This window comes from Chaetodon trifascialis, chromosome 22 (assembly GCF_039877785.1).
Source record: "Chaetodon trifascialis isolate fChaTrf1 chromosome 22, fChaTrf1.hap1, whole genome shotgun sequence".
NCBI classification, from domain to species: Eukaryota; Metazoa; Chordata; class Actinopteri; order Chaetodontiformes; family Chaetodontidae; genus Chaetodon; species Chaetodon trifascialis.
This window is the reverse complement of record NC_092077.1, coordinates 18842741-18855451: the sequence shown is the minus strand read 5'-3', so window position 1 is coordinate 18855451 and position 12711 is coordinate 18842741. Positions and strand designations below refer to the sequence as shown.

Sequence of the window (12711 nt, the reverse complement as noted above, 5' to 3'; positions counted from 1 at the left end):
AAAATGAGCCAGGAGAGCGCCGAGATTGGGCTGGGCGCACCAAGGTGAAGACAGAAGGAGGGAGGGGGCTGAGAGATGGAAAGTAAGGGGGCCAAGGATATGAGTAGCACTTGAAATTAATGGGGCAGGGTGGAGCAGGAGTCCCAGGGGCGAGCAGAGGGCCCGCTGATGACATTAACTCCGCCCTCAAGCAGCCATTAGGGGGCGGGAGGTTTCAGTAATCTCAGGACACGGAGCAGAGAAGGAGCACAAGGTTCCCAACGCCGCCGACAGGCTAAGCTGGAGCCATGAGCGACCTGGAACATCAACCGCGGAGACGCACGGCGAGTTAACTGTGCGTGACGCTATTAGAGGCAGCCAGACGCCCCTGATGCTCAACACAACTCAAGAAACCTTTAAAGCCTGATTGCATAACTAAGATGACAATTTCAGGTTTCATTCTGACCCACGTCACGTAAAAACTGACAAATCCAAAGATTTCAGCGAAGATTTTAATAAACGCCGGCGTTCGGAGGGCTTTCATTCTAAATGTCATATTTGGACGACTCTGCTCCGAGAGCTATTAAGCAGGAATGTGCTCATCTATAAAAGAGCTCTTCTCTGTGTGATTGCCATTTAATAGCCAGCCATACGTTCACGCTCCAGTCTCACTTTAATGTTGCAGTGCACCGGGGACCGTCGGGCGAGCGAGGAGAGAAAACCCAAGGCCTCAAAACATCTCGTCCAAATTACCGTCATCTTCCAAAGCACGGCGTCGGGGGGATGAGATGAAATGTTGTCATAATGTTGCTGCGGCGGAGCTCATTGCCTCCACATTCGGCGTGTACGACCACGAGATGTGACACAGACTGGATGATAACAGCGAACGCACGCTGGCATTACGGTCATAAATCTATTCTGATTGCACGTTAAATGCTGATTTAATTAATACCAGACTGGCTGCGTGTTGGAAAACCCTGATTCGATTCTACATTTTCAGATCAGACGACACACGAGTACACTTGTTACATCACTTCCACTGATTTTAATGGAGAGTTTTAGCCCGCCGCGAAGGCTTAAATTGCTTTTCAGAGGCTTCCACACATGAAAAACATGCATTTTGTGAATTTTACAGCATGAAAATAGCCAAATTTAATTTTAAAGATAGTGAAAAGTAGTGTAAGATATCAGCCTGTATCAGCTGGACTCCACACAGACGAGTGCACTCGTGTTCTGGACGACGGACGGAGATAAAATAACACGTTTAAAGTTTTTGCCGGGAGTCAGCGATGCTTTTAATACATTACATCAATGGCACATTAAGACAGTGTAACCACGGCAACAGACACCAGGATTACGCCAAAGAGAGGCGCACAAAAGATCAGAAGATGCTTTGTTTAAAACAGAGGCGACGCAGGAAAGAAAGGAAAGAGCCGGAGACAGAAGGATGCAAAGTTCCAAGAAAGGAAGCTAGAAATGTATTCTGCAAGAGCAGGATTTGAAGCTCCCGCTGAGTGTGTGAGTGTGTGTGTGAGTGTGTGAGTGTGTGTAGTCGTAGAAATCACAGTGTGGGGACACAAGCACAATGTCCTTTTTTAGGGACAGTAGGTCCCCACAAGGTTAAGACTTGATTTTTGCGAAGGAATACTGTTCAGGTTGTGGTCAGACACGTGGAGGTGTGTGTGTGTGCTTGTGTTTCTACAAGGTTAGGCTTAGGCTGAGGTTTAAGGTTAAACTTGAGGTTAGGGTTAGACCACAGGAAGTGGATTTAAGTCTGTTATGGTCCACAAGCAATGAAAACAAATGTGTGTGTGTCTGTAAATGTGCTTGATGTGTGTGTGTACTGAATACACTAAACTGCAGTAAAAACTGAGGTTTCTGGACTTCATATGTGCACACACACACACACACACACACACACACACACACACACACACACACACACACAGTATGGGATGTCTTTCATTAGTCATGTGAACATTAAGCAACAGTCCACAGCCCTGAAACACTTCGACAACTCAGCTTTAAACTCAGTAAAATCTCAACTGAGGTAAAAAAAAAAAAAAAAAAATTCAATTACAGCAATGTGGCTTTAAAGCACATTAACAGTCAGTGAGACCAGCTGAAGTCACATGGCCAAAAGCTAGCCAATCAGAGCACAGATCCAACAGGAGAGCATCACAGTGCAACATGTTGTAATATGAATACTGCTTCGCCGCTTCCTTTTCTGGCTAAAAATGTCTTTTGATGATTGCAAGTTTCTCGAAACGCAGAGTTTTGAAAGCCTGAAATCTCCAGCGTTGATCATCGTGTGCTCTTTGGCAGCAGGAGTTTGGTGAAATGATGTCACAGCTACACCAAAGACGGTCGAGGATCCAGATATTGTATAATCTGTTTTAAATCCGCATGACCTGGTTTATAAATGACCGACTTAATCGATTGCCAATGGCTCCCAATTCAAGATACATCTCTGTTACCAGGACGACCTTTACGACCACTGCAGAGTACCAGAGAGAGGCGCACCAGACCTTTGCCATCGTGTGCGTAATGTCATGAGCGGGTTGGTTCGATTCAGGAAAAGACGACGGTTTGGGTTAAAATAAGTGCATTACTGTTACGTACATGATGGAACTTGAACACATTACGTAAGCTAAAATGAGTCAACGCTCGGGACGTGAACAGTGTTTGATGCATCCATCCAGCCCACCTTCCTCCATGTGCAGACTTTCTTGCTCTTTATATTACATCATTTCCTCCTCTGCGCCTGCCATAACTACTACGGCCACTAGGGGTCTCCACCTACTCGCACAGGCGGCTTACGCAGCTATTGTTCTGGCGAGGACAGGCCGGATAAACCTGTAATTAGAACCTGATCCATTCTGGGTGATACATCTGGGCCGTACCTGACTTGAATCTAATTTGAATCCGACCCAGTGGGGGTCCTGGGACCCATAAAAACCTCTAATTCTGCCACTGAGCGTACATGAATCAGCACTGAAAACAAAGCAGGCGGTCTAGATGCACAGAATCAGTGTCGCACCAGATCCACTTGAATTCATCATAAAGACAAAATGGTGATTTTTATGCCTGTAAGTTTGCAGCCCGTGCCTGAACGTCTAAAGCCTTAAAATGCAGATTTCAAAAGGTTTACAGCCTGAAGGGCTCATGTTCAGGACTGGGGGTTTTCCTCTCTTTCACACGGACATGACGCCTCAGAATCTGGAGCGAATCAGCTCCGGCTGTTACATCATCCGGTCTTCTCTCGATCTGGTCTCCACCCTGCAGCTCTCCTCCCTCTTCAGCACAATGTCAGTGTGTGTGCACCGAGCATGTGAGAGGTCTGCATGTCCAAATTTATTATTCCCGCTCTGGTTTAACTGCACGCCGTGTTTGGCTTCAACCCTCCAGGCCGTGACCTTTGACCCAGCCCTCCTCACTAAATCTAAACCTGGGTTTAACTGATATTTGGAGCTCAGACTGTACTGCTGAGTTGATCCATCATCTATCTAAACGTGGCAGTTATTAGCCTGCGCAAACCGACACTGTCTGTATCCCGTCGCCTGTGATCACGACTGTGCAGCCAATCAGCTTCACTTCCTGTATTTAAGAAATTAAAAAAAAAAAACAGCTCTTCGCCTCCTTTTCTCATGAGCTTGCTCTGTTTTTTCTCCTCCTCCTTTTCTTCCCCTCCCTCTTGCAACACTCCAGGGTCACCATCTGCATGGCAACACTCACAGCGTGACACTTCCATAACCCGGGAGGAGGAAGAGAGCGACAGAGCGCAGACCTCGCTCGCTCTCTCTATTCACAGGCCACCCATAATTCATTAGCTCTCCTTCTCATCCTCTCTGGATTTCTCTCTCTCTGCGGTGTGACCGACGCCGGCTCTCAAAGCTCGTTGGGATACTTTCTGGAACGAAGGTGCTGACGGTCGAGATTTCGTATCGCCATTCAGCGTGTTTTAAATTTGGCAATTTTCATGCCAAACCTCATTCAGAAAAAGCCATATTTTAGACCGTGGAACAATGAAATTTCCCATTGAAAGCAAAGGCGGTTTTAGCCCTGATGCATACTTGTACAGTACAACCTCATCACGATGACGGCACAGAATCAGACTTTTTAATACGAAGCCAATATCTGCCTCATTGATTGGCTTAAGTGCAATTATCATCAGCTTCTCAGTGTGTTTTTTCAACATAAAAGCATCAATAAATGGAGAACGTATCCATCTTCATGAACAATAACGGTTTCCTCTGCAGATCTGGCCTCTGGTAGTGCACAGCTTCAGTCTGACCTATTGAATTGATCCTTGCACAACCGCTCACTGTGATTGGTCAGCTTTTCATTTGGCCTCTGGTCATGCATTGTGAGCGATTTTTTTTTTCTTTTTGGCTTGACTTTGAGCATCCATCAGTCACACACACACACAAAGAGATTTAATTCCATTTTTTTTTCTTATTTTCACTGGGCAGAGTGCCAATGTTTTTCTTTCTTTGCTGACTCTCACCCCCTCATCCCTCCTCCTCTTTTCCTCCCTCCTCCTCTTCTTCCTCACTCCCCCTTTACTCCGCTAAGCTTTCCGTTTCGGTTGCAAGTGAAAGCTGTTTATTTATTCAGACAAGATCTATTTTTCCCTCTCACCCCCAACCCTTCTCTCTTTCTCTCCCTCATCATCCCCCCCCCCCCGGTTACATGCTCGTAGAGGATCACTGTGAGCAGAAAAAGGGTGGGAGAAACCTGCTGGGTTGGAGGAGAGTGGAGGAAATCCGCCACGGATAATGACTGCGAGGTGAAGGAGGAACCATAAGAGGAGAAGGGATGTAAAGAGAGAAGGTGGAGGAGAGTGTCTGCTCTATACTTCCTGTGTCTCTTAAGCCAAACGGCACAAAGGCACGCACACACACACACACACACGCACACACACACACAGGTATAAAGCTTCTTTAAGGGCTCGGCCGTCTTGAGAATAAGACTATAACAAAGTACAGCACTAAAATACAGCCAAAGGGAATGATTAGTGTGTGTGTGTGTGTGTGTGTGTGTGTGTGTGTGTGTGTGTGTGTGTGTGTGTGTGGGGAGCAGAGAGTGAGAGGTTTGGTGAAAGAGAGAGCACGAGCGAGAGAGATAGAGATAGAGTGCTGTGCTCCAGGTGGTGCATTATTAAACAGATTTGTCACTTTGGGCCAATGGTGTTTTGTGTGTGTGTGTGTGTGTGTGTGTGTGTGTGTGTGTGTGTGTGTGTGTGTGTGTGTTCGTGCAGAGGGTAATGCATAGGTTGCACTGAGCAGTTTAAGTTGTGAAGAGCAGAAAAAAGCAAACCGGCCTCTCAGAGGGACGAAGAGAAATAAATAATAAGAGAGAGAGTGAACAGACCAAAAAAAAAAAAAAAAGACAACGAGCAAACAATGAGGAAAAGTCAGACGAAAGGACAAGGTTGGAGAGACAATAACACATGCAGAGACAATGAAGACAAAGACATAAAAGGACAAAGAGAAACAACACCAGAAGACAAAGCAAGAAGACGACAACATAAAGGAAAAAAAGGCAAGAAAAACAAGCGGAGAGAAAGTTGGCGAATGATTTACACATGCAATCACGTCACACTTATATACTGTCTGCGCACACACACACACGCGCAGGCTGTCATGTGAGGTGTGTGTGCTACACTTGTGTCTTAAATCCCTGCGGCTGCTGTTGACTAAGCTGATCTCTCTACGGGGGAAAGAGAACAAAAAAAGCAGCGAGTGCATCTGCCACGACAGGCAACAACACTTGTTTTAGTCAAAAATAACATTAAAGAGACAGACGATGTCCTGTGTGTGTGTGTGTGTGTGTGTGTGTGTGTGTGTGTGTGTGAGATCTGTACGCCTGCAGAAGGTAATCTCACTTTTGGAGCTGAGAGTGATGCAGCAGTGCGACTGAAATATTCTTGCAAAGGCAGAACAACACTCAGGTTTTGTCTCGGAGGGCAGGACGAGACACACAAACGACACTTTGACATGCTGACACACATTCGCTCTGTTTCCCCCGAAACTGCCGCCGCTTGGCAAGCTGGAAAACATCACCTGACCACAAACCTCTGCTCTTAAACCAAAGATAAGAAACGTTTCCACGGCTGCATGTGTGGAATCGGATGAATTCAGAAATACCACGACACGCAAACGCCACATTACAGTAACCCAAGCATCAAACGCACTCGACGCACAGCTGGACTCCTGTCAGTCTGCAGGGGTCAGTCTGAGCCCGCCCACCTCGCCACAAATAAAGAGCACCTGAGCGAACGACAGAGAGACTGCAGACCTCTTTTGAACCTTCAGGGGAAAAACACAGCATGTATCTGCTGAGCGTCACCTTCAACCTGAACTCATCGTGACCTTAAACGCATCACCGTGTGGCTTTTCAGAGGGGAACCCCGAGCTGTCACATTAACGAATATGTTCCTGGATTATTACGTTAACGTGTGACAAGAAGACTCATTAGCGACAACTGAGGTTTCATTTCTGCTTCATTTTTGACAGATGGATGAATAAAGTTGCTGGTTCCAAACAAAATGTGAGGATTTTCCTGCTTTTCTTTGTTTTAAATGATAGTAAAATAAACATTTTCGTGCTTGCACGGACAGAACAGCCTTAACGGTGACATTTCATAGAGTGATCGCACATGTTGCATGTAAATCTGCAGAGTCAGGTCACGACAGCTGCTGAAGATGGAGTAAAAGTAAAATATTTGAGTCTGAAAGGAAGTGCAGTAGAAGTACAAGGTCCTCAAAAAGTGAAGCACTTGAGTAAACGACCCTGAAATGAAGCCAGAGGTGGCACTGACTGAAACACCACCTGCACGAGTCTGCTCTTTCCTCCTCCTCTCGCCTCGACTGTCTCCTCTTTCCTGCTCCTCTGCAGCTCTCCCAGTCGCCCTTCCCTCCCTGTCATCTTCCCTCCATCTCCTTTGTGTTTTGTGACGCACTTTCGCCTCAGCTATGCAATTATCCCTTGCTGATTTCAGGGGGTTCTGAGGAATTCAGCCCTCCCTCTCTTTCTCCTTCTGCCCGCCCCGTCCGCCTCCGTCACTCGGATGCTGAATGCCGTATTGTTCTTGGCCGCGACAAAGCTTTGACTGACGGATGTGGGAAGCAGAGAGTGAAATTTTATTCCCTCCCGCTGCCATCGCTTTCATTTGAAAACTTGTCACCCAGCTTTTTCCTGTACCGCGTCGTTTAAAGTGATGTGGGGTTAAAAAACGGAGTGAATCATTGGCGGAAACGCCATGAAAATGTCCAGATCATAGCGGTGATTTAAACATCGCTTACGATCAGTTTGACGTCACCCCAAAAGGCTGGGGTACATTCAGTGTGAGCTCAGAAGCAGCCCACTCCTGAGTCCAATTCTTCAAATCAAATCAGCCCCAACATCAACCTCTAACGCGCCGCCACTGCGTCCAAACCTCCAAAGGTGCTTCCTCCTGGAAACGGCCTCTTAGGACGTCACTCGACTGCAACAGCGTCATCGTTCACACGAGTGAGGGCATCATCTCTCTGAAAAAGGTCTAAAAAACCCAGATGAGCCTCGTTTCTCTGCTGAAAACAAAGCGATGGAAAGATGGAGAGGAAGCAAAGGGAGGAGGTTTTCCAAAGTCACAAAGTTCAAATTCAACCTGACGGCAAACGGGCTGTTTTTAACAGCGCCCTGCGACTGTGAAACACACTTTTCTGAGCCTTTTCCAACACGATAAGAAAGAAATTGTGGGGAAAATACTTAAGGATGAAAATGCTCAAATTTAAAGATTAAACACTATCGGCGGCTTCACGCTGAAAATATCAGTAACCGCCTTTAAGAAATGTTTTCACTCCAGCCCTTCAGTTAAAAGCAGTATAATCCTGAATGCTGAAAAGGTCTGGCTTATAGATAAAGCACCACACACACACACACACACACTCACACACACACACGCGCACACACACACATCGGAGGGGATTTAAAGATTCAAACAGTGGTCTCGGTAATTAGGCAGATGGATTTGTGCCTCTCCTCTCGGTCCGGCGGGATATAAAGCGACACATAATGCAGGCGGATGAACTCTTTAAGTGGATTAATTAAAACCAACACTGCGGGGTCAAAGGTCAAGCCCCCTCACGCTGTCAGCCTCCCCTCGTCCCGCCGCCTCGCTCGGCGTGCGCCGGAGCTGCGGGACGGCGCACCTGCACAAACGAGAGGATTTCGACGATTGGACGGCGCAAACGGACCCTGAGGAGGGAAAGAGGAGCGGCGGAGGAGCAGCAGAGGAGCGGCGGAGGAGCAGCGGCGTTAAAACGAGCTCATGATTCTCCATTAAAACCTTCAGTTTGAGCAAATTTCACTTTAAAAACACACTTTTATCTTTCCTGTTTCGGAATATCCAGCAATTAACCAGCCAGTGAAAGACTAAAAACCTGAGCTCTAATTGAATACAGAACACACCTCGTCTGTGCCGTGTGTGTGTGTGTGTGTGTGTGTGTGTGTGTGTGTGTGTGTGTGTGTGTGTGTGTGAGTGTGTGAGTGGTAGCTGGATGTAATCAGATGGAATTAATATGCATGCTGCTTCTCATTATGGAATAACTGAACTGCACTTCAGATATGTGGCGTGCACCGCGAGAGGCACGGCCGGATCTTCACATCCATCCACTGCCCCCCCTCCGGAACACGAGTGTGTGTTTACACGCGTGTGTGTTCAGACTGACATCAGAGGGAGTGAAGGCAGACGACACGCCCGCCGCTGATCAGGTAACGCCGGCTTTAAAACATGCGTGCGCACACTTGCGTTAACTCCTTATTGCATTTAAAGTAAATCAGATTCCACAGAGCTGCATTAATCAGCTAATTGTGCTAATGTGCATATCATGTCGCCTAATTGTGTTCCAGCAGCGAGGTCTCATCTTTCATCTGCGCTGATGCAACGTCCTTGTTTTAAATCTTAATGGTGCAGCACCTTTTGTGCTGTTTGTCATCTTCCCTCAGCAGAAATCGATCACTGAGCGCCGAGTCTGCCGCCGGCGCTCCACCACAATGCGACAAATCCCGGCCTCGGCCCAGTGTTAAAATTCAGAAAATGATCTCCGGCTAAATCGAGTGTTTGTGCTTCTTGTCGCTGCCTTTTGTTCCGCTGCTTCTGCTCCACAGCGGCACACACACTTCCTTGTTAACGTTGTGCTCGTGATGGTGTGTGTGTGTGTGTGTGTGTCTGAGCGTGACGGAGGTGAGTCTCATTAGGGGGAGAACGACGTGGTGAACGCCGCCGAGGTGCTTCATCATCATGAATGATTGAGAAGTGCGCTCGTGGGCGTGAGTGCTCATTTGTATTTGTGTGTGTGTGTGTGTGTGTGTGTGTGTGTGTGTGTGTGTGGCTGAGCGAGTTGGTGAAAGTGTGTGTGTGTGACCCCGAGAGAGTGTGAGTGACGGGCCGGCGGTAAGCTGGTCTTTATTAAGATGTGCCGTCTTTGGAGAGGGACAGCTGCTCCTGCCTCTAATCTGGAAGACAAAGGTTTAATAAAGAGGAGACAGAGGGAAGGTAAATAATCTCCTCTTCCTCTCCTTCATCCTTCCTTTTCTCTCCTCCTCTCCTCTGCTCTCAAGAGGCGACAACAAAATTTAAACTCTCCGGATTCCCTGCGAAAAAAGTTTGCCCCTTTCAAAACTCACACCCTCACGTCTGACCTTTGACCTTTCCACTTTAACGCTAACACGGCTGCAGCAGGCCCGGCGTGTCGATTATCAGCTCGCTATCTGCGCTAAAACGAGCTAAAAGTGACGCTTTTAATGCTACCAGGAGATCTGTCCCCGTTAAGCAAACAGACCGAGAGGAGCGGAGTGTGTGTCCACGGAGGAAGTCTCTGCTGTGGCTATTTGAGAGTGTGTGTGTGTGCGTGTGTGTGTCAGGTCAGCTGCATGCCCCATTTCTGGGTCTGGATGGTCATCGCCGGCTGTTTGGGATGACATCATTTAGCCCCCTCCTCCGTCCATCAGCAGTTTACTGAAATGTGGCTGCTCTACATTACTCCACTCATTTTCTATTTTGGATTTGTGGATAATGATGGTGGGATGGAGGGCAGAGGGGGGTGGGGGTGGGGGGGTAAAATGATAAAAGAGGGGAGAGGCAGCATTAAAAGAATAATTTGAGGGTCTTGAGGGTTCTGTCTCCTCTCTCCGTTTCTAAAATAGAATTTGCGATAGTCCCCGCCGCTGCCGCCGAGTCTGTCGAGGGAATAATGACTTATTTATCAAATGGCTGAAATATTCAGGGACAAGGCCTTTTAAAATCCAGCTTTTAAATTCATAGGCTTTTCTGCTGAGATGCTTAATGACAGTGAATGTATTCATAGTGATTTGCAGGTCCGAGATAGAGTCTCGTGTCCTGCCTATGAGCCTAATGGCTGTTTGACAAAAAGGAAGCTGCTCGCTCAAGACAAGGTGAGCGAGGGAAGCTTCACCTTTGACCTCACGGGAGGCTCCCGGAATCAGATCGGTGCCGGAGCTGCCTCCTCCTGCCAGCCAGTAAATGGCTGGTTGCTGAAGCGGCGCTGAAAACATGTTTTGCAGCTTGGGAGATAAAATTTAATGTTGTCTAAAAGCGCTCTGGTGCAGGCAATCAGCCATGAGTAAATGTTTCAAGATAAATTCCTGGAGGGGTACACTTTTTTCTGGCAGCGCACGCGGCTCTTCAGCGTTTGGAGGGACCAGATCAGCATGGGTGGAACTAGGGGAGGGGGCGGGGGGGTGTTGAGGTGGGGGGGAGGCGGGGGGTGATGGTGATAAATGAGTGTTATTCTTACTGCTACGCTGGAAAGAGACGAAGTTTGGAGATGCTGGTGATGATGGAGCGCCGCGCGGGGCAGCGTCGGGGGTTAATGAGATGTACGCAGACACAGAGCAGCTTGCATGCGTCAGACTCATGACAGAGCAGCGGAGAAGAGGGAGAGAAAGTAGAAAGAGCGCTGTACTCGGGGCACATTAGAGCCAAACGGCGCAATCCGCGCGTAATTACGCAGCGCAGCGCCGGAACCAGAGCCCAGAAGGCGGCGACCTGCTGCCTGCGCCGCGTCCCACCCTTATTTTCTCCAAAACAGCAGCGCACTTCTGTCCCTATCCGCTCCCCGCTATCAACCCGTTCACAGCGGCGCGACTGAGGAGAAACTGACCGGGCGCTTACCTTAACACGTTCCAGCTTTTCAGAGGGTCCAGGTCTGAAATTATAGAAACCATGGTCGACTGGCTGGGCAGCACCGGGAGAGGGAGGGGGTGCGGCGGAAAAAGATCGAAAGAAAAAGCGGCGCAAAGGCTGTAAACTCCGTCTGCGAATGGCAGCGATCGCTCGGATGCAACCCGTCCTGGTTGTTCAGTGGGTGATGAGCGCTGTCACAGCTCTCTCTCTCCCTCTGCGCGTCTCTCTCTCTCTCTCTCTCTCTCTCTCTCTCTCTCTCTCTCTCTCTCACACTCTCCCTCCCTCCGCCCCCTCCCGTACAAAGCCTGCGCTCTGCAGTCGCGTCTCACAGCTTCCTCCGGTCCCTCTTTGACAGCAAGGCTGCTGCTGGAAATGCAGAGATGTACAGTAGAGGAGGGTAAACCCCACCTAGGAAACTCATTTACCCACCTTTTTTTAAATGCACCTGGGGGAATAGTTTACACACCTTTTCAGGGCTGGCACACTGCAAAAAGAATCCACCTCAGCGTCTTATTTTGCTCCATTTTCAGGCTGCTTTCTCCTCTGAGGATGTGTATTTTTGTCAGTGGATGTGTTTCATACGCAGTTTTACTAGAATATTTTAAGAAGCAGATCACTGAGGGGAAATGACACTGAATGTAAGGTTTCTGTTTGCACTGAGACTAAAAGAGCAAAAAGTTAAGAATTAAAGATGTCAGATTTGAACTTTTTCACATCTGCACTCTGTAAAGAAACAATAAAACAAATCTTAAAGCAAAAATGAAAGCAGGTTTTGTCCTTTAAGAATGAAGCATGATTAATTATCTCATGTTTATTATCAGATCAGACTGCCTGACGAAGCCGCTGCAGCTTTCCAGAGGCACGTCAAAGCCTCACAGCGGACGCCTCGGTCAGAACGAGCTGTTCGCTGAAGTGCTTGCATCTCTGAACCCTGCAGAGCTTCTCGCTCCGACTGCAAACCCCTGTCAGCGCTCACTTCCTGTCTGACACCACCACATCCTGTTGATAACTGTTTTTTCTTTCTTTCTCTTCTCCCCTCCCCTCGACATGGCAGCAGATGCGTCATCCCTGGCGAGGGATGACAAGGCAACGGCCAAGTCCCACCTATTCTGAGCTTCTATCTATTTGTTCATTGGGAAAAAACAGATGAGCCCCGATAAAAAAAACAAAACAAAAACCTAGAGTCAGAACTGTGTCTGTTTCAGATAATTGTCTGAGACAACAGAGCAGGCTGGGACTCAGAGTCTCTGCCAAAGCCTTTGGAGTTACACCACAAGTGGTCTGTTATTTTCAGGGTTACGATATTAGTCATTGCACATGCACTCGCTGATAATGGTCCGTTTGGCAGGAAGCTGCTGCGGTTTCATTTAAGACATTTGGCTTGGAACAATGCCCTTTGAATATATGACATAACTCAGTCTTGTTACGGCTTGATCATTGTGCGTTTTCATCGCCGGCGGCTGGTTTTAGCGTTTAAGCAACGTGCAGTTAGAGGACCGTGAGATCCACCCGCAGGAGACGCAACATCTCCAGGTTTTCAAG

General features: G+C 47.9%; 1 protein-coding gene across 21 annotated transcripts in view; it reads right to left on the bottom strand.

Moving 5' to 3' along the window:
- LOC139350434 (CUGBP Elav-like family member 2) overlaps window positions 1-11522 on the bottom strand; it is a 182012-nt gene extending 170490 nt beyond the window's left edge. For all 21 annotated transcript variants that reach the window (XM_070991810.1, XM_070991816.1, XM_070991814.1 and 18 more), the window contains exon 1: window positions 11158-11522. In XM_070991810.1, the coding sequence (XP_070847911.1) occupies window positions 11158-11210 (53 nt within the window). In that variant the 5' untranslated portion in view covers window positions 11211-11522. The remainder of the gene's footprint in view (window positions 1-11157) is intronic.
- Window positions 11523-12711: the final 1189 nt, after the last annotated feature.